Source organism: Ambystoma mexicanum, chromosome 2q, assembly GCF_040938575.1.
Source record: "Ambystoma mexicanum isolate Mex_15411 chromosome 2q, UKY_AmexF1_1, whole genome shotgun sequence".
NCBI lineage: Eukaryota > Metazoa > Chordata > Amphibia > Caudata > Ambystomatidae > Ambystoma > Ambystoma mexicanum.
Genome location: NC_090924.1, coordinates 456984422 through 457006176, shown reverse-complemented (window position 1 = coordinate 457006176; position 21755 = coordinate 456984422). Strand labels below are relative to the sequence as shown.

Below are 21755 nucleotides of genomic sequence, written 5' to 3'. Positions count from 1 at the left end.
TGCCAGAGCACTGATCTCTCAAAGCTGGATTACTGTAATACCTTATTCCTTGGTTCATCCTCTCGGAATTTAAACAAACTCCAAGTTCTCGAGAACAATGCTCTAGGATCAGCCCTAAACATCCCACGTTACAGCCATATCTCAATCTTTAGGGGGTAGGCACTTTGGTTACCTGTGCACGACAGAATCACCCTACACTCGCTAGTCATCACACAAAAATGCCTCTCTAATATAGCCCCAAAATACCCGACAGATAAATTCTGTAGATATCAGTCTAACCGACCTACCAGATCCAACTACCTCAACCAATTCACCATCCCAAAATACAAACTAAAAACGCAGGAGGATCCAGTTTTCCAGTGTTAGCGGCCAAATGGTGGAACTCCCTGCCCCCAGACATAAGAGCAGAACCTTCTTATTGGTCCTTCAGAGCCAAGACAAAATCCTGGCTTCTCGCCCAGTCTACGATTTAGCAGAGTTCACTCTCTCGTACACAACACTTTGCATATAGCTGTATAGATAATCTGCACACTCTGCTCCTCACAGTACTATTGAAAAGACTGTAAATCTATTGGAAATTTGTGAATATGCCTTAACCCTGTATCCATGTAAGTATGTGTTGTATCTGCTCGTATTGTGACTTGTAAATATATACTGTGACTGCTTGTGTGGTGATCTGTAACCCACCACGTGTACCCAAGTATAAGCGCCAGATACCCTTGGGTTAGGCGCGCTATATAAGTAAATAAACTAAACTAAACTAAATTAACTACACTCCTAACACAATGCTTATTCATCATTATACTGTGCACCTGGCAGGCTTTAAGACGGGCACAGAGGAGGTTCAGGGGTACCCTGACCTCCACACACACATTTCACTCACTCCCCTTCACACCATCCCGCTCCAAGGCCTCCCCCCTAGTTTTGAACTATCATTTATCCCACCCAGCACCTTGCAATACAAATCATATGATTGTAGCTCAAAGATGCTTAATGTCCATTCACTTTGAACATTGAAGACTTGTTACTTTAGGGTTGGTGGTCGAAGGTCACCTGGTGCCATGGAAATCAGGGGCCTTGGTGCTTAGTCATTTATATGGGCTATAACTCGTGGTCACCTGGGGATGGGCCAGGTCATGCTTTGGCCAGTGTGAGATAACATGCACACCTGGCGCCGGTCTTTGATCGCGGCATTGTCGGGCACATTTCTTTTTGAGTAGAAAAATATCTTTGCAACACTGTTAGAACAATGAATAAGCTTTATGGCATTTGGGGGTGTGGGTTGTCCTCATGGAGCTCGGATATGGCTGGAGATTTTACTCGTCTCGCGATTAGGACCTAGTGCATGAAATGCTGCATTCGCCGCAGAGGCCTTGTCTCCTAACTATAGTTACAAATAAAAATGCAAAATGCACTAACATCTACTCAAAATGGCAGTCAAATGCTGCTTGCCCTACTCTAAAGTGCTTAGTGGCGTTGGACGGGGTTGCCTCCTTCCCAACAGATGTCACCTACAGTGAGAAGGTCCCTGGTTCCAGTGTTCAGGTAGCAGGTAAGTATTGTCCACACATCAGTTCACTGCAAATGTTTTCCTAGGATGTGTGCGAGAAGAGCCTTTATGTCTTCTGGGGGACCTCAACCTTAACCTTCATGGCAGAGGACTCTGGGCAGACTGTATCCCATTAGAGCGCCAACAGAATCCTTCTTCTATTGTCCAAAGATGATTCAATTCAAGTGGGAGCCTCACCCCTCTATACAGTGAATCTGTCAGAGTGGATTGGTCCATGCCAAGCCTCCTTTAAGGGTCCAATCCTGGCTGCTGTGATCAGTTTCATTTTCCTTTTGACATCAATCCCAGAGTGCATTGCTTGCAGGATGAGTGGCTGGGGCACAGGAATTATGAAAGAAAGCCCTGGGATATTGCAAGATGGTGAGACCCTTCTCTGGACTGTGACTCCTCTTCTGGATATTTTATCTCTGCCAGCTCTCAGGTCTGCCCTACATCAAAGTGTCTCTAGTACTTACATTCCGTGTACGACCATCCTATTGTATCAAAAGGCCTAAGCTTTGACGCATGGGTCACCTCCTTACTTATTGGTGCACTTCCTGTGCTATGGAAAAGAGATCAAGACTTTTAGGCTGAGCCCAAATGGTTTGTTTTGCGTGAACCTCAGTTCAGACAGATAATGCACAAAGGCCCTGTCAGTGGAATAGTAGAAATCAAGCTGACAATGACATGGCATCAAAAGGTTTGGCCTGTATAAATCTACATGTCCGGGAGCCACTATGTCAAGACTAGACATGTCTTATATTGAGATATTATTCTGACACCAGAGAACACAACTATATGGAGTGTAGATCAGAGGTGCCGACGGTTAAAACCTTGGATTCCAGCAGGCTGTGTACAGGAATGCACAGGTTATTCTAACTGCCATGTTGCAAAATTATTTGGCAGCTGCCGTTGGTGTCATTAGACAAGCTCAGCAGAGTTATATGTTTACACTATACTTTTTAGCATGGAGCATTATAAAAGTGAGGTCTGATTTGCAGGTCTCATTTTTCGGAAATAGAGTCACCAACATCCTTTTATATTTCAAAGTTCAGGTTTTTTGCCCTCACGGGTGGTATTGTGTCACAGTGCAAAGGGAGCTACCCCCTTTGGGACTTGGGAGGTGAGCCTGCTACGCTTCACACCTCCTGGGGCACAGGGCAAGAAGGATCTCACTGGGGATGCCCCCACCCGCTTTAAGGTCAAGGAATCCTCAAATAGGGTTTCTCTTCATCCTCTCTTATCTGAAAAGTCCTCGTTATTTGTTTGTTATATTAGGATTAACTAGACCAATAATATGCAAGTTCCTTTCGACATGGCTGTATGATTTCTGACCCCTTTATGAGAATGACTGTGTCCGACAGAGAAAGGAGGTTATCCAATTTAACTACAGTCAGGAGTTTAAAGGACTTGTGAGAGCAACCGAGAGGGAGGAGGAAGTCCTGTGGACTGAGCAGCAGGAAGGAATGTCCCACTGAAGGGCAGAGTCGAGAGACCGACCCACACAGACGGCGTGCATAGCTGAGGAGCTCTGGGATCCAGGTAACACTGCTCAACATCACAATAAGCTTTATTTAGTCTTTTTACATAAAAGCATACAGAGCAAAAATACATAAAATTCCAGAGGTAGCGTACAATATCAGATTTAAAAACATACACATTCATACATATCATTGCCGGAAAAAGGTAAAAGTCCTTAATATAAATTGTTAAAAATATAATCCCACTGTATGCTCAGGACTCCAAAGGTCCAAAAACACAGAAAGAGATACAATTATTCCAATAAAATATTTGTGTCACATATGTAAAAGTCTAAGATTAAAAGGAATAAATACAACTATCATTTAAAATATTTTTGTCTTAAATGTAATGCCTTTATTAGGTAGCTACAAACTGCAAATACAAATGTTGGCACATCGCTGTACATAAAGTAAAAGTGATGACCTTGTTGCAGACCTGATGATTAAAAAAGAAAGGAACAAGCCACTTCCTTTACAGTGGAGAATACATGAAACATGAGAGGAGAAAATGTAATGTGGTTGACATAATTCATGCAAAAAGAGCATGCATCTGATGCATTTTGGTGCAATGTGCTTGTATAATCAGCCACAGCAAAGATGTTTAATCTAAACTTCTTGTAAAGTGCTCTTGGTAGATTGGATAGACTTCATTTATATATGGCTCTGGAGAAGAATTACATTTAACCACTATGTAACCACGGAATCTAGACAGTGGTAATAATCAATGTTTCAAACCATGGGACTTCTAATTTAGCTTTGATCAAATTGATTTGCTGGTCAGCAATTTTCACTTCATTCCTTGTTAAATATTCGTTACACAAATATTTGTACATGTTTGTACCATTTCCAGTTTACACCACTCTTGCTTTTAATAAGATCCCATTATATATCCTTTGGCATTTCTAAGCCACCAAATGTATGGAAAGTTAACCAATATAAGGGCTTGAATCAGGAGGTAAAACCAAATAATTCACACAATACTCTTGGATACATGATTCCTCTACTTGAACTGACGTTATCCTTCTCTCCGGCCAAGCTTAAATCTTGGATTTATGATTGCAGCATACTGCCATGTACACTTTCAGAACACAGCCCCATTAAGCTATCAATGTCACTGAATGCAATGGGAATTTGTGCAACGTCCGGAAAGAGATTTAAACCCCAGACGATGACTGATTCAATCTTTAAACAGTATGTACTTATTATCATTGAGGATCATTTCAAATGTAATGTTTGGGCGGTTTTAAATGTGGCAATGCTGGGGGAATCTTTTAAAACATATGTATGAGTTGTTTTCATCTCAAAAGAAGCGGGAATCCTTAGGGATATTCATAGTAGACTATCCACTTCAGAGACAAACATTGGAAATCTTCAACGGGAATGGGAAAATTGTTCTTTGTGGCCACAGATACATGGGAAACTAGATCAATTCATGTTAATAACATAATCTGAAATAAAATATTTGAATAAACCTCAGGCTTTTTAGCATTGTCTCCTTGAATTATTCTAGTAGTTCTAGTGTTTTTTATGGGAATGGTATTTTTAAAAGCATAGAATGTTTTATACATGGTGTGAGGAGTCAGAAATGAAAGTCGGACACAGGTTTGCTATGTTTTTGGTTAAAGACTTTTATTTGAAAGAAAATGGGTTGGGAAAAGGGCTCTATGACCTCGGACCCTGCTATTAGAGGAATTTCCATACCTAAACAAAACTAAGCATCTGTCCATGTCAGTGTGTAAAAAAATAAACTGTCGAGTCCACCCGGGGGCGCAGGTAAAATGGCAGCCTGAGCGATCACCGCCCGAGGACTCACAAGATGTCTGAGGACCCACAAGATGTGGCTGTTCTTGGAAGCTTGTCCAGCGCGCCTGCTATCCTAAGCAAGTGCTTTTGAGTGGGAGACGGTCTGCTTGTGGCAAGTTCAATCTTGGGGGAAACCCAGTGAAGGTTTCCTGCAGAACGCAAAGAGGAAAGTCATGCCACCCCACCCCCAAGCCCCAGCCGAAGCGGGAAATGTCCCGAGGCCCAGCTTCAGTGAACCCCGTCGCTGTGGCAAGATTGAGGGAGAGGAGGCGAATTAAGGCCAGGAGGGGCAGATCTGAAGTGAGCAGGTAGCCGCCAGAAGCCTGGATTCGTTGCATGGTGTGAAATCGGAGACCTGGCGAGCCCCGGTCATACCAACGCGGCTCTACAGTGCTGCCGGCAACTTGTGCATGTCGCATAGTGTAGACGCAACAAACCGACGAGCCCCGGCTTCGCCGGTGCGGCTCTGATGTGCTGTTGAGATCCTGAGTTCAGCATGGGGAGCCCCCACGGAGGACGGCGGCCTCAGGCGGGTCCCTGACATGGTTCCGGCACCGCTGGGTAAGGAGAGGGGGCGGGCGAAGGCAGATGTGCACAGAGAGAGCCTGCAAGCAGGAGCTCCCTCCCACACCGAGCAGTAAACAGAGGAGTGCCGAGCGGGACGCCTTGCCTGCTATCAGGGGACAAAAGCGCCCGTGCAAGCAGGAAAACGGTAACACTAGACATTTGCCCACGAACCCACTGGGGTGAAAATCGACACCCACAAGGAGGCGCACAGCGGATGGCTGCCACCTCCTCTCCCCCATTGTCTGCCTAGAGAAGAAAGACCTATAGACTGCAAAACGTCTCTACAACAGTGCGGTGAGCCAGCACAGAAGCTGGTTAAGTGGCCCCCGAGCCTGGGAGCACCTCAAAAAAACTCACGGTGAGCAACTGCACATACATCACCCAGTTCAAAGGGGGCAAAAGAGAGAAGGAAGAGGGTCATCTATCACAAGGCCCATTTTTGTGAACTGCACGTTAACTAAGGCTAACAAAAAAGAGCATTGAACCATCCTCATTTTGCCCCGAAACTAACCAGGGAGAGCACGCACAGACTCACTGCATGCCCGCAATTCAGAAAGGCCCTAGAGTACGCACAGACTCACTGCATGCCCGCAATTCAGAAAGGCCTAGTGCAAGGGCTCCACCATAAAGCGCAACTGGCACAGTTCTCCGTTTTAGTGCTGCCACTGCAACCCGCACCCCCCTTCCCTGGCAAGTGCATACCCAACCAAGCAACACTTGATACCGGAGAAGAATACCTGAGAACAGTCCCTCACACAGACACCTTCAGACAGAGGCAAACGCACAAGGGCGCATGCAGGGCTGGATAGATCCAGCGATGGACCAAAAGCTGCAGGAATTCCGCTGAGCGGATCGAACCATGGCAACGTCACTACTGCAGGAAGCCCCTGTCATACCCGGCAGAGACCCGGAGGCCTTGACGAAGGCAGATGTGCGTCTTCAGTTGGACAAGATCCGCTCCCTGAGGAGTAGCATGACGATGACAGTGAACGCCCTTCAGGAGAGGGTCCATAAAATTGAGGACAAGGTGGAGGGTGATTTGGTGGGCACTCCTACGACCCGCCTCCCACTGTTCGTCGGGCTGGACGATTTAACATGTGGACACAGTGCATTCATGCCAGTTAATAGCTAATAAGTTGATGTTGTAGGGTGTGGGCCCCTCGGGGAGTCACCCATTGTGTGGCCCTATGTTTTTTTCTAGGGCATCTCCAGTTTTTAGGGGACCCTTTTTTTCCTCTTTATTTTCATGGGAGAGCAAGGGGGCTTGGGGGAATACAGGGGAAATCGCACAGTGGTATGGGGGAGAGTGAAAGGTCATGTTCCAGGGACCGCCAATTCAAGACATTAGGCAGCATCTACCCCACATGGCGGCGACAACCAGCAGAAACCAACATTTAGAGGCGCATACTGGAAGGCTAGGGGACAATGCATTAAGCTTTGCAGGGATATGGTAGCTGACCAACTGCTTGTGGGTCACTAAATGTTAAAGGTCTCAACTCGCCCCAAAAAAGATTGATGCTGGTGAGAGCTTTCCAACAGACCAAACTAGACATTGGGCCTCATTACAAATCAGGCGGTCCGGAAATAACGGTGGCGGTAAACCTGCTGCCACTGTTGTTTCTGGACCGCCTGATCCCGACTCCTGCAGGCGGGAGGTGATGTTCCCGCCAGGTCTGACCTGGCGGGTTTAACACCGCCCGCCTGCAGGCGGACGAGGAAACACCGGCAGCATTACGAGATGCTGCCGGTGTTTCCATGATCCCCATTCTCATTGAGTCCCATAGGTTTTACCGCCTCGGTTACCGCTGGACTCGTAATGAGGCCCATTCTATTTATGCAGGAAACCAAATTCAAGACGGGTGAGAAAATCACTCCCAAAGGTAGACAGCTGTGGGGAGCCATATGGGCCTCTGGGCCAGTCAAAAAGGGAGGGGTCAGGATCCTCTTTCGCTCAGCCCTCGGACTGCAGGTCACAAACACTCACAGGGACCCACGTGGGAGGTACCTCATTATAAAGGGGATTATTCGATCAAGGATAGTCACTCTGTGCTCAGCATACGCCCCAAACACCAAACAATTAGCGTTCAGTGGAGACCTTTTCGCACTTCTGGACAAAGAAGGGAGGGGGGCCTTGATCTGTGGAGGGGATTTTAACCTGGTCATGGACCCAGCCTTAGACTTGAAATCATATAGAGAGGAGCTGTCCACCCCCCGTACTCCCGGTATAAGGGGCTCTTTCAGAGCTTGATAAGGGAGCACTTCCTAGTAGTTTCGTGGAGGGCCCAACATCCACAAACGAAGGTGTACACATTATATTCCCCCCTCATAAAACATTCTCCCAGATTGACTATATTTTCCGAGAGGCAGAAAATGAACATAGCATTAAGGGCATGTCCATTGAGCTAGTAAGGTGGTCGGACCACGATATGACCGCTGTCGAGCTTGACCTGGGTCCTAGCAGAGTCGCGGACAGAAGGTGGACCTGCAATGACACACTTTTCAAAGACAAACTCTTTAGGGAATTGCTGGACTCGGAGATCCGGGATTTCTTTAAGCGTAACGACACAGGCAATCCCTCCCGCATGATAGTGTGGGAAGCAGCGAAAGCCACCATAAGGGGTTTGTTAATAGCGCAAAGAACATCTGTGAAAAGAACGAGAATGCTGAGAGAGACCCAGTTGAAAGAAGAGATAAGCAGAAGAGAGGCAGCCCTTGGAGAAGGGAAGGGGGGGTCAGCCAAGACCCCAGCAGAGGTCAAGGAGCTCCAGCAAGAACTAAAGGACATATGGCATGGTAAGGCGTTAAATCATCTTAGATACGTCAAATAAAAATATTATGAGAAAGGCGATAAAGCCCACACCATACTCGCAGCGAGACTGTGAGGACAAAGGGCTGAAAGGGCGGTCAACAAGATCAAATCCCATTTAGGTGCCATAATTGGTGATCCTGCTGACATTACCACCTGCTTCGCCAAGTTTTATGAGGAACTTCACACCTCAGATTGTGGCTCCTTCCCAGAGAGCATAGCAAAACTCCTAGAACACCTGGCGTTTCCCTAATTACAAACCTCAGACCAAGGTATGCTAAATGTGCCCGTCGCAGCAGAGGAAGTAGATCTCGCTGTCTCCAAATTAAAGGCAGGATCTGCGCCGGGAAGGATGGCTTTACTCCGGCCTACTACAAGACTTTCAAAGGCGCCCTAACCCCCTTTTAGACTCTCTTATTTAACGGCATCATGGTCACAGGACAAGCCCCACCCTCTTTCACAGAGGCCAGAATTATAGTGCTGCCCAAAGAGGGGAGAGATAAGCTTGAGTGTGGCTCCTATAGGCCAATCTCATTGTTAAACGTGGACACAAAGGTTTATGCCAGCATCCTAGCCAATAGACTGAGTATGGTCCTGCCAATTCTTGTGCACGATGACCATTTGGGATATGTAAAGGGGCGACAGGGCATTGACAATATATGCTAAACCCTAGATCTAACAGCAGCTATTGACGACAACGACGTACACAGACCAAATAAACAGGGTCGCTCCTCACCGGAGTGACCTATTCTCCATGCACACTCTTATGCATATATAGCTATGCAAATTAAATCTTAATTTTCAATTATGATGTACTCGTCAATGGTTAGGACTTTTTATTTAATTTTTTAATATTTCAAAATAAAGTGAATTCCCAAAACGGAATTTATATCTTTCTCGCAATTAATTTAGCATTGCAAGTTATTGTGTACACAACCTCATTGCTTACATAAACAAACAATTCTTTCAAGGGACTAAATTTCCCAGTGTGATTCTCTACACATGCATACAAAATGTGATGATAGAATTAGCCACTCAAATTTACATAATTAGTCCACAATTTCCTATTCCCTGTCTTTTACAGATGCGGGCAATCCAAATATGTGGCTTCTTTTCTTTCAATTTGATTGCCTTTGTGTTGATTTTTAATGCACAACGCGTTTCGGGCTATTCTAGCCCTTCATCAGGTGGGAGCTATTCACAAGTTCCAATAAATCAATTACTGTAATTTAAGTAGAGAAAAATTCTAATCAGTGTCATTGTTCACTCAGTGTTTCAGAATACTTATTACGTGCTTCTCAAAAATGTTAATTGAAAATACCTCTGACCTTCAGTTTCACTGATACAAAAAATCCAGTGTTCTTCCAAACACCTTCCACACTTGGCCTGTAGATTTTTGATGATTTGTTTTTCTTTAGCGTGCAACAAACACTCTCTCTTTGTTAGATCTGTTGAGAAAACAATAGGAGATTGTTTTCACTCCATGCAGTCTTTTTTTTTGGGGCGTTTTGATGCAGGTTATGCACCGGGATCAGTCGCTTGGGAAGAAGCTCTGGGTCCCAGTGTCATAACCCTGATTGTTAACATTTTCAGGAAGGGTAGATGTTAATGCGCATTTGAATCATGTGCTCACCTTTGTTCTAGAGTTCCAGTGCCGTGCCTGTTCCTGTCGCTGGAAGGGGGTCGCCGTCTGTGTTGAATCGACCGTTCACCGATCTTTCGCTCGTCTCGGTTTGCTTCTCTCCTACTCCGGCGTCCACCGCTTGATGTTTCCGTGTGTGGAGCGTTCCACTGTGGCTTGGCGTTCCCGTTCAATTTGGTTGTTATGGTAACTGTATTGTTGAGGAACTAGACGAGGTGACTTATTCCTCGTATTCCATGGGCGCCATTTTAACATATCCTTACTAGTTGTGTGATCGTATTGAGATCTTCACTCTTCATATGTAGTTCACATGCCCTTCTTCATTTGTTCAGTTGTTATAAAAAACAAGTTAAATCCCAATCAGCATTCATGCCGTTGGGTTGCATAGAATTCAATTTTTCGATCCAGTAAGTTTCTCTTTGAAGCAACATTTTGTTAAGGTTGCCTCCCCTTCTTGGGGTTTTCACCTGTTCCAGGATGATGAACCTCATCTGGGCAATGTTGTGTCTCTCTTGTTTGAAATGTTGTGTAACTGGCGATTTGATGGCCCCTGTTCTTATGTTCGATTTATGTTCAGCCCATCTTGTTTTGGCTTTTGTCGTGTCATCCCGACATAATATATCCCACACGGGCATCTTATGCCGTATATTACATTTTTCGAGTCACATGTGGCTGAATGTTGAAGATTTATCTTATATCCCTTGTGGGGATGAGTGACTATGTTGCCTTTGATTGAGTTGTTGCAATGGTTGCAATTGTAACAAGGAATCGTCCCTTTGTGGTTTTTCTGTGTTTCCCTTGCTGCTGAAAAGTCTGCTTTTATTAACTGATCTTTAATTGATCTCCCTTTGTTGTAGGCAAAGAGTGAAGGTTCAGGAAACAGTCTTTTCATTACGGGATCCAATGAAAGAGTTGTCCAGTTTTTTTTAATGATTTTTTTGATCTTCGGACTTTGTTGTGAAAAGGTGGTGACATATACCAAATTGTCTACTTTGTCCTTGGGCTTGTGATTTAAAGCTTATTTTCTGCTGATTTTACTGACTTTTTCTGCACTTGTGGTTATATTTACTGCTTGGTAGCCTCTTTTCTCGAATTTTTGTTTCAAGTCTTGTGATTTTTTGTTGTATTCACCTTCTTCAGAGATGATTTTTCTGTATCTTAAAAATTGACTGAATGCTATGCTTTCCACTGTTTTCTTTGGGTGAAAGCTGCTGGCATGCAGTATGCTGTTTCTGTCTGTTTCTGTCGTGTATATGGTGGTCTCCAATTTCCCTCTTTTCTTGTATATTTGTACATCTAGAAATTCTATCGTTTCTTTGCTTGTTTTTGATGTTAGTTTAATCCTTGGTGCCATCTGGTTCAGATGTTGAAAGAAAACTCTGAGTTCTTCGTGTTTGCCTCTCCAAATCCCAAATATGTTGTCTATAAATCTGTAGATGCATTTCAGTTGTTGGGTCCATCTTGCATCATTAAAGATGTTGGTTTCTTCCAGGTAGGCCATGTATGTTGTTGCGTAACTAGGGGCCATAGAGGTTCCCATCGATGTTCCGGCTATTTGTATAAAGTATTTTTCTTCAAACATGAAGAAGTTATTCCGTAATACAATCTTCAGCAATTTAAGAATGAACAGTTTATCAGCTTTACAGTCAGAATCGGGTTTCAGCAGACAACGACGTACACCCCACCCTGATTTCTATCGACGCGGAAAAAGCCATCGAGAGGGTGGAATGGTTGTTTATGCACCAGGTGTTAAAGCCAACCTAGGTTCCAGGTGGGTTATGGGGGCGCAAGCACATCGCAACACCAGGGCTAAGGTCATGGTCAACAGCGTAGCATCCTCTCCTTTCACCCTGTCAAGAGGAACCAGGCAAGGGTGCCCTCTGTCGCCCTTAGTCTTTGCCCTAGTGGTAGAATACCTGGCCCAGATCATTCGGAATGACAGCTCCATAACAGGCCTCATCAAATTTGGCAGAGAGTACAAACTGGCTTTGTTTGCCGACAATGTTCTAGCTTACATTACTCACCCATCCCGGTCGATCCCAATGCTCTTAGCCAGACTAGAGGAGTACCGCAAGCACTCAGGGTTCCGCATAAATAGAAACAAAATGGTAGCCCTCGGTTGAGATGCGAAGGACCTCGCTTGGATGTGAACCCAGCGACTTGGGGCCTTAAGGTTGCCAGAGACAGTTGTGGATATCCAGGGATCCCAATTACAAAACAGCTGAAGGACCTGTTTCATGCAAACTATACCCTACTCTGAACGGTGCTCAAACGTGATACTCAGAAGTGGTCTAATTTAAAGCTCTTGTTGGCAGGGAGATTTATGGCCATAAAAATTAACATCCTACCGCGCCTTCTCTTCCTGATCCAGTCACTCTGGTCACCCTCCCAGATGCCTTCCTAGCAGAAGCGAAACTGACCCTACTGGCATTTTTATGGTAGCGTAAAAGACCCTGTATTGCATACAACACATTAATCCTCCCCAAGGTGAAAGGGTGCATAGCGTTCCCAGATCTACTTGAATATTATAGGGCGGCGCAGCTGAGAATGATTGTGGACCACATCAGGGAATCTGATGGCAAGCAGTGAGTTCACTTGGAGAACGGCTACTTTGCCCCGATCACCCTGGATGAATGGCTTTGGGCTCCTTTGAAACCCTCTGATGTAGGGTGCGAGAGCACCCTATTTTGGGGGTGTTATGGTCAATATGGAAAAATATTCCGAACATGCATTGCGTCACCACTTGGCCCTACCCGTTAGTTGTATCTGGGTCCCTCCGATTAGGGACATCATCATAGATCCAATCCGCTTTCAGCCACAAAACGAGCAGGGGTTGGTAAGAGCAGGGCAGATGTGGAGGGAGGGGGTCTTTCTGTAAAGAGAAGAACTTCAAAGTGCACAACAGGGCTTGAGGATCCAACCACTTCCATACCTACAGCTAAATGGGGTCCTCATAGAATCACAGTGGGAAGCTTATTTGCAACGGCAACTCACCCCCTTTGAAGGCATCCTAAATACACAATCTGGGTCTAAGGGGCTAATTGCCAGAATTGATCGTGCCCTCATAGAAATGGGTCACCTGCGGTCCCGTCACACTCAAGCGAAATGGGATAAGGAACTGGGGTGGGAGGATAACCAGGAGAGATGGGCTGTAATATTCCGAGCAGTCTGGGAGTCGTCAATTGTGGTTCAATATAAGATGCATAATTGCAGGTTACTTATGCAATGGCACCTAACTCCTTAGCGCTTGGCATAAATGTACGCAGGCATCAGCCTCTAGTGTTGGCGGGGCTGCTCACAAATTAGCACATATTGGCACCAGTGGTGGGACTGTCCTGGTGTGCAAGTCTACTGGAAGGACATTCTCGGATGGATACATGAGATAGAGGGAATAGATAGATAGATACTCTGTTCCTGGTGTTGTTTGGGGAGGAGCTACTGGATGAACATTACCTGGCCCTCCCCCATCTACCAAGGAACTTACTCTTGGCAGCACACATCTGTCTGACCATGAGATGGAAGAGAAGCAGTTTGCCCTCAAAAGCTGACTGGCTGTGCAAAGCTAAGGAAATGTATGATATGGAGAGCCTCAACGTGGCATTGCTGGAACCCGACGTGCCCATAGACACGCTGTGGTTTCCCTTTCTTGACTTTTGGGAGAGGAACAGGTTGGCTCCTTAGGATCCTGACCAAATAGAATAGTGTTGCAGTGGCGAACGTCCCTCTCCGAGGACATTTCTGGTCAGGCCCAGAGTTTGGGGACCCCAACACATTGCTTAGCCTGATTTGCCCGGAATGATTCTGTGAGGCTGTATGCCCGATTGCCTGTTACCTGTTTTTGATAACCAGCTAAAATAAAACTGCATTGAGAAGCCTTTCACTTACTCTCACCTCTGTTGGATTGTTGTTCAGTTGGGCGGAGGGGGATGAGCAGAGAGGGAGAGTGGGGGAAATGTTAATTACCTATATTTAAAAAAAAACGTGGTCATCCACTTGTACCACACTGCACCTGGAAAGCTATGTAACCACTGTACACTTGTTGATCACAATAAAAATATATTGACAAAAAATAAACTGTCCTGTGTCCAAAGTTCTATTCTGACCCTCACACTATAAAATAAACTCTAAGGTGAAAAAGGGAAGTGTCTTTAACCTTGGAAATGTTAGGGAAGTGCTCATAAAGAAAGAATAACTGGTTCAAACAAAGGTTCTTCAAGGAAGAAGGTATTGACTCCGAGGGTATTTCCCTTCCCCTGGATTCTTCTTGCCTCCATGAATTGTTATAAACAACAGTCCGTTGGGCCTCTCTTGGCCAACTACGACACTTGCACACAAAACTGTCTGGTTTTACAATTTTGGTTTCTTTCAAAACACCTGGCACTTCTCTCTCTCACACAGGTGTTGTGTTTTTTCTTTCTTGGTTAATAGAATCCTCTTCAATACTCTCCGGCCAGGGCCTCTGGTTTTCACACACTTGTGACTGCCTGGTACACTCTCCTGCCAGGACATCTGGTCATTCAGGGTCTTCAGTCACTCTCAAAGTTGTATATAGATAATGTGGCAATAAGCCACGAGACAGCGGGCCAATACCGCCCCAGGTAATGCCCCCGGGGCCCATACTGACCTGCTGTCGAGGGGTTTATAGCCATTAGTACCCCAGCCCGTTAGACCGGGGTACTAATAGCATTTTTTTCTGTTCCAAAACGCTGCAAACAGAAAAAAAAAAGTCAAATAAAATGCCAGCCGAGAAAGGGAAAACGTAGTCCGTTTCCATGGTGGCCATCGGGAGCAGACGCGCTGGGAACTGAAGTGTTCGCTACCTGAAAAGAAGAAAAAAGAAGGTAAGCGGGGTTGGGAGGGGAGGGAGGGGATCGTTTACAGGGTTGGGGGTGTAGGGAAAAAAAACTTACCTGAGTCCCTGGCGGGGGACGAAGGCAGCCTCCAGCCATCGGGAGGCTCGGAGCACGGATTGCCCCGTTTCGAGCCTTCTCATTGGCTAAGGGCCGCCACGCCCCCCGCCGGGAACAAAAGGCACGTAGGTGCGTGCAAGGGATTCCCGGCCTGGTAATTCCACCGGCGAGGGCCAATCAGAATGCTTGTTGCATTCTGGTTGACCCTCGCCGGGTACTAATGTTGGATAATACATCCTTTTGATATGTTATCCTCTTTCTACTGTTTAAATATTTGCACATGTGTACATTCACATGTTAGAAAAGGGGCTGATTGTAAATTAGGGTCCCCCTTTTCAACATGCCCAGTCTGTATCTCTTTCTCAATTAAGTAGTTCCCAAATGTTTGCATTCAGCATGCTTGCTGATGCGTCCTGGTGTCCCCGCTGCTTCTGGGTGGACTCACCGGTGTCTGTTGGCAATGGTAAATTCTCTCACGGTCTGCAGACGAAGTTTTCCCATCTGCCTACCTCTCGCGGCCTCCTTTCCTTCATTCACAGGTCCTCTGTGGCTTCAGATCAACACGCTTGCTTTCCTCTTGGCTCCCCTGTCTGCGAACGCCCAGGAGTCCCTCACTGGCTCCTGACATTCACACAGTGTTTCTCAGCTCAGCAGCTTTCTTCTTCTCAGTGGTGAGCCTCCTGGCTACACCACGCCGGTCCCAGATCTTCCGTTCTCTGCTCCTCGTAGAGAGGGGCAGCTATCTATAATGTTTTTTTCGTTTGGGATGCTTACATTTCCCAGGCACAGGTGTGTGCCAAGAAACACTAGAGTGCTCTCTAAGCTTTCAGTCTCTTTCGCTTCACATTGCTCGATCTCTCTTCTTTCTGGGAAGCGAGCTTGGGCTACATAACCTTTGATTGGGAAGAAGTAGCCCATGCAATATCTTCCTGGTGTGGATTACAAATAGTGAGCTGGTATAACATATTTCTGTAAAGGGGACAGGTGAAAAGGCGCAGCTGGGCGCTTTATACCTGTGACAGTAACTAGGTCCAAGGAGCCACTGGGTGCTATATACCTATGACTGAGAGTTAAGCCAAGAAAAAGATAGACCCTACACTGCTTAGCATTTAGAAAAGCTTGCAGAGGTCGGGATCCAAAAGAAATGAAGGACCCCAACACTTTAGTATTTGACCCATCAAGACACTATTGATTTAGGCATGTTCCAAGGAGGGAGGTAGACTTTACTTGTAGATTAATCTTGTGTCCCTGTAGGCGTTTATCCCAACCACAACCTTTGTGTGAATAAAATATGTTCACTGTTTGGTAGGTCCACAACAGAACCCAACCTGTGATCGGTAGAAACAAAATTATATATCTGTAAATGTGATATGAACGAGGCAAGCATCAAGAAAAAACCTGGCACTGCCTGGCTGCCCCAACAAAATTGTAAATTGCTGAAATAACCCCACGGGAATCGATAACCACCCAAGGACAGGTGACTAAGGAAACCTTCCAGCTACCATTTTCACTTTTTCAATTCTGGACTTCTGTCATCCTACAAACTATGGCAGAAGGTTCCTGCAGTTGGTCCATCCCACAGGCAAAATAATTCTCATATCACAAAAATGTCAGAGTATGGATGCTCCAGTTCTGTCCCTTCCCTCGTACTTTGAAGAAAGGTACAGCTTTTTCCCGGACCAAGCTTTCTGACAAAGATGGTAACTGGAGGTGGCCTCCATCAAGAGTGAAAAAGACCAATAAATTGAGCATTTCCCTTAATGTATGGAGCCCAGCAGGATTTCAAGGGGAGGATGCCTCATCTACTGACATGGCTGGCCTCACACAGAGAAGCGAAAAGCGTTGCGACAAACCACTATTACAACACCAGATGTTTGTATACTAAGCTCTGGCCAATGGCAAAAGGACAGCAGGCTCAATGGTTGGTCATGCTAGACCAGGCAAACACCAAGAATATCCAGCAGTAGTGGAATAGGAACATCTGAAAAATAGACGGACATCTTAATCTGAAAAAGACTCAATTACTCTTTCAGCTGCCCATGCTCATCAGTGTCCGCAAATGCCATCCACAACTGTCCTTAAAATAATGTTGAAGATACCACACCCTACTCTCCTGCTTCTTGCGTCCCCAGGAAAACTGTTTAGACTCACACACTGAGTACCACACTCACTCCAATGACCTAGGCTGTAATGCTGTGCTCAAGACCCCCATATGCCATGCCGGCCCCAGCATCCTAGGACACCCTCCTGGTCCCAATGCGCAGGCCTGTCACAAGTACATTGAAGGAGCGAGTGGACTGGCGACCGATCAGATGACAGGTGAACAGTGAAGAATGTATTACATACCTTCCGGATTCAAGGACTTTAGTTGCCCACTACACCGTAGTAAGAGGTTTGGCCTGGTGAAAATACTATTTGAGTCAAACATGCACATGAAAGTGTGTGAGCAACAGAGACCACTTGAGGGGTTGTAGTGTGTGGTATAAATATCAGCAACATATCATAACATAACAAAACATGACATAACATGCACAAGCTGAAAACAAGTAGAAAAGCATCACCTAAGGAGAGGGGCACACTGGTTAATTTGTAGTAGAGATCAGAGTTTCTGCGTAAGTTAATATCTAGGACAGAAGCTACCAGATAGCATAAGCAGTCAACCCTCTTCATTCCTTACTTCCAGAGAATAGTATTTAAGAAAGTGCTAAGTACATTAGGAAATAGTGGCAGTAACTCACAAGGATCATGCAAGATACAATGATAGAGAGACATAGGTATACACAGTGACAACCGCTGGTTACCTTACCTGGAAGACGGTGTGCCACACTCTCTCTGTTCCTGAATTGATCGGACTTAGAGGCACCCAACTGACTGACACAGAGGGCACGCTCTGTCACAGGAGAAGAAGCACTGTTTTGAGAGTCACCAATGTAGGCCTCTGAAATTTGTAAACTATACAGGCTGTCAAGGCCATCATTCGCCTTTGAGTTACACACAAGGGACTTTTGAAGATCATCATTGACAGATGGAATGGTATCAGCCCCTGCAAGGATGGAATGGAGTAAAACAAGTTACTACTGGATTATTGGTGTCATTAGCACACCACCAATTTGAGAGTCAGCTGATACATTGTAAAAAGCGTCACCTGAAAACTGGAGGCGATCCAGCATGTCAAAGGAAAGTACATCCTTTCCCATAGGTGGATGCCAGATGTCTTGCTCAGGCTGATGCCAAGTTACAGAGTTCGGTGTTGCAGCGATGGATTGACAGGGTGAAGTTGGTGAAAATTTGACAGCAGTTCCTTGACCATTACTTTGCGGTTTTGTGCACATATCTCCATTCTTCTCCTGCCCCAGATTACTTGTTGGGGCGGAACTATTCAGAAGGGGTAAGGTACTGGCCAAGAAAGTGGGTGTTGTTTGAGTAGACTCTTTCTGTGACATGAAAAAAGAAGATTTGGGAGACACGCTGGCTGGATCCTGCATGTTAGCAGCAGAGTCACTAGTTGGCAACCCTTCTCTGCACCGCAGGGCTGGCTGTCCTCCTGGAGAATGCATGCTGTGATCTCCACCATTACACAGTGAGACTCCGTGAGCTGTGGGCAAAGACCAAGAGCTTGTTAAATGACATAGGGGTGTAGAATGGCTTTAAGAACAGGAAAAAAGGTTTACACATTTCAGTGGAAGTGTGACCTTGGCCCAGGAGGCTGCGAGATAAGATCTGAAGGGCAGCCCCTGAAGTAACAGATGAAAGCTATTTAGAAATAGGATGGCAGATTCAGTAAAACAAAGAAAATAGTCAGGGGCGAACACATGAGTATTTATAGTTTAAAGCAAACAAAGGGATGAGTGTAGTGGTTCTTATCTAAAATCAATATGTGATTATCTATAAAATCACAGGGAATGTACATCAATTGGAAATAATCTTCTTCCATTGGTCCTCAAGTACATCTGCACCACTATAATGCATTGAAGCCCATATACGGTATCAATCAAGCAGAGAAGGGATAACAGTCGAAAGATGTTTCTGTAGTCTGTAGGTGTATTGTCCTACCTGTCTTGCCAGCCTTCGGGCATGTAGAGATACCGATACCCGATGCCTGCGCTTGGCCACCTGCATAAAACTCTCCCTCCCCGATATGCAGATTTGCTGTGGCACAGCCAGCAGGGAGTGTCCAATGGAGGGAGGAGGGCTTAAAGTCTTCCCAGTAGCCTCTGAAACAGCTGCAACCCACTTATCTGAACTAGCTCCCCTCCGATTTCTGAGGATCTATGGAACAAACAGGAACCACCATGGTAGTCCCCTGTGTCCTTACCACCCACAGCCCATCAACCAGCCCCTACCCCCAGGTTGCCATGTGCCTGAGCTTGTGGTGTTGGTCGCTTCCCATGCGACTCCAGATCTCATCAAGCAACAACCTGGAGACAGTTCTGATAGACAGCGAGGTGTAGTGAAGTTGACAATCACTCCACTGGGAGACGTGCACAGCACAGCAGTTAATTACACCCTGATCCGTTAGGGCAAATGTTCATGATTGTACGTGTCCTTAAATTGTTAATGTCTACGAATGTCTTTATGAGTTACGCTCACTCACTTAGTCCTTTCTTTCCTTTCCTCGAGAGTGTTTGCAGGAGCGGCTACGTGGTGCATGATGGTGGGGGGGGAGCAACAGCGGAAGGGCATAGCGAGCAGACACCCAGGAGAGTGCTAAGGTAAGAAGACAAAGGGAGGACCAGGGCCCAGAGAACATGCTTGTATTCGCACGAAACTTGTCCGTTCTTTTTTGTTACAGGGAGCCACTTTGCGGAGACCCGCGGCTGAAGAAATGGCAATGGTGGAGGAGCGTGGAGGAAATCGGGTTCAGTGATTCTTCTCCTATTCTTCTTTCTTCCTAGTGTCTTCTTTGTCTTCTTCCTTCTTCGCTTCTTCTTTCTTTCTGGTGTTTTCCCTACCTTCTTCCTCTTCTCCTGGGTGGGTCAGAATGAGTGATGTAGTGGTTCCAGGCAGGATCCAGGAACATCTGGCACGTGTTGCGGGGTGTGAAGTACAATAAATAAATAGGCTTTCCTGTGTGTTGTCCCTGATTTCTCTACTCTCCCGGGATCTTCTTACGAAATCCAAGATGTCTCGATGGATTGGCCCTTGGTTGCCTAACCTTCCGACTGTCCTGGTCTTTCTCCACCGCCTTACTAAGAATACCCAGGTACACTAGCAATGCTGTGTTCCTTATGCTTGAGGCATTGTTCCCTGCTTGCTCCACGATAGCCATGACAGTAGGTGACAACCAAAAGGATTCTCAAATGCAGCAAAGCGTTTTTAAATGAAAGCGAGAGCGACTCATTCAGATATGGATACCTCAAACAATGAAACATACATATCGTTGGGGCACGGTTGCAGCCCTCCCGGGGGTGAGGTCGCTCGGGTCCGACTTCGCCCTCAGCGCTTATGTGGTGACTGGTGGTAATAGGTGATGCTGCTCGGAACTGCTCCTGCATGGACAATAGGGGGTGTGAGTATGCCAGCTTGTGCGCCTGATCCCCTTCTAGACCCCTTCTCCCAAACCATGGTACCAGTAGGATGCGCTGTCTCTGGAAAGCTCATCTGTTCATTAGTTTTGGTGAGCACTCCGTCCTGCTGCTTCTGGCAAGGGCGCTTTTATGATCTGGACCGTGTTCCTACGCTGGTCCCTTGCACGTGGTAGTCCAGTCCTGCTGCGACTAAGCCACTATACTTTAGGTAAGTGTTCCTGTTTGCTTTTGTCTTTCCTCGTCTGTTTTTGTTATATTGTAAAGTTGGTTGTCTTGTATTGCTGTCCATTCCGCTTTTGATGTTTGCTCTTTTGCTTTCTTCCCTTGCAGCTGATGTTTCCGGCCCGGCAGAAGCTGTGGAGCTCGAGGCGGCAGCCGGAGGGAATGAGGAACGAAGCTGCAGTGGTACAGTAGCCGATAAGGTGTTAACTAGGGGGCGCCTGGGGTTCAAATGCAGCACGGCCCTAGGACGGATGTTCTAACATTGTCTTTCTTCTTCTTCACAGGGTCCAAGTTCGTTGATGCGGAGCGCGGTGCTGCGGCTTCGGGATCAAGATCACTGGATGTCAGGTGATGAGTCTGCAGATGAAGCGATGAAGCACCAGTTTCCTGGAGGTGAGTATGTAGGAAAACGGCTGGTTTCAAAGGTAAGTAAACTGGTCCAAGCGGCGGTGAGCATCACGTTGCACGCGAGTGCACAGTAACGCGAAGCACCGGCCTTAAGGATTGAGCAGCTTATATAGCTGAGCTTCTGAAGCCACGCCCATCAGGTTCAGCCTGCCTGCCTGCCACAGCCGATGAGTCAGCACATGTAGATCAGGCCTAGGGAGCCACACCTGATTAGTCAGCACACAAGGATGTTCTCTGGAATAAAGGCTTTCAGCCCCTGGAAAGTTCTTGTAAAATAAAAGCACTCCTGCACTGAAATAAAGTAAAGCACTCCCGCACTGAAATAAAGTGTTCCTGCTCACATCTCCATATGAGCCTGGCACCAAAGGCGCCAGGACTGAGTCCAGCCAAGGCCCCTGTGTTTATGGGTCCCAAAGGGAAATAAGTAAGTCAAGTGACCCATTGCCCCCATCACTAGATGGTATGGTTTTTGTGTTCTGGGGCCATGACAATATCAAGAGGTAATATGAACTTTCCATATGTTAACCATTGCTCTCCCAACTAGAGGGAAATTCTACTGTGCTTTGGGTAGCTCTGGATAGCACTGACTGATAGTTTCATGCTTCCCCAGGGCAGGCCATTTGCAGAGGCTTTTACTTTCAACCCACAAACAATCAGAAAGAAGAATTGTGTAACACATTTTTCTTTACTTTTTTTATGCCTCTAAAGGAGTATTATTAATTGTTCAGTTATCCTCACAGACACGGCTGAAATTTGTCTGCAACACAGAAACAATGCTGACCCTGGAACACATCAAAGCA

The 21755-nt window shown here is 46.1% G+C and overlaps 1 protein-coding gene across 3 annotated transcripts in view; it reads right to left on the bottom strand.

Moving 5' to 3' along the window:
- Positions 1-21755, bottom strand: part of LOC138569514 (uncharacterized) — a 653579-nt gene that overhangs the window by 368949 nt on the left and 262875 nt on the right. For 2 of the 3 annotated variants that reach the window (XM_069647555.1, XM_069647556.1), the window contains exons 2-3: positions 17943-18392; positions 17604-17840 (exon numbers count right to left, since the gene is read on the bottom strand). The exons of the other annotated variant lie outside the window; for it this stretch is intronic. In XM_069647555.1, the coding sequence (XP_069503656.1) occupies positions 17604-17840; positions 17943-18392 (687 nt within the window). The remainder of the gene's footprint in view (positions 1-17603; positions 17841-17942; positions 18393-21755) is intronic. 3 annotated transcript variants of the gene reach the window in all.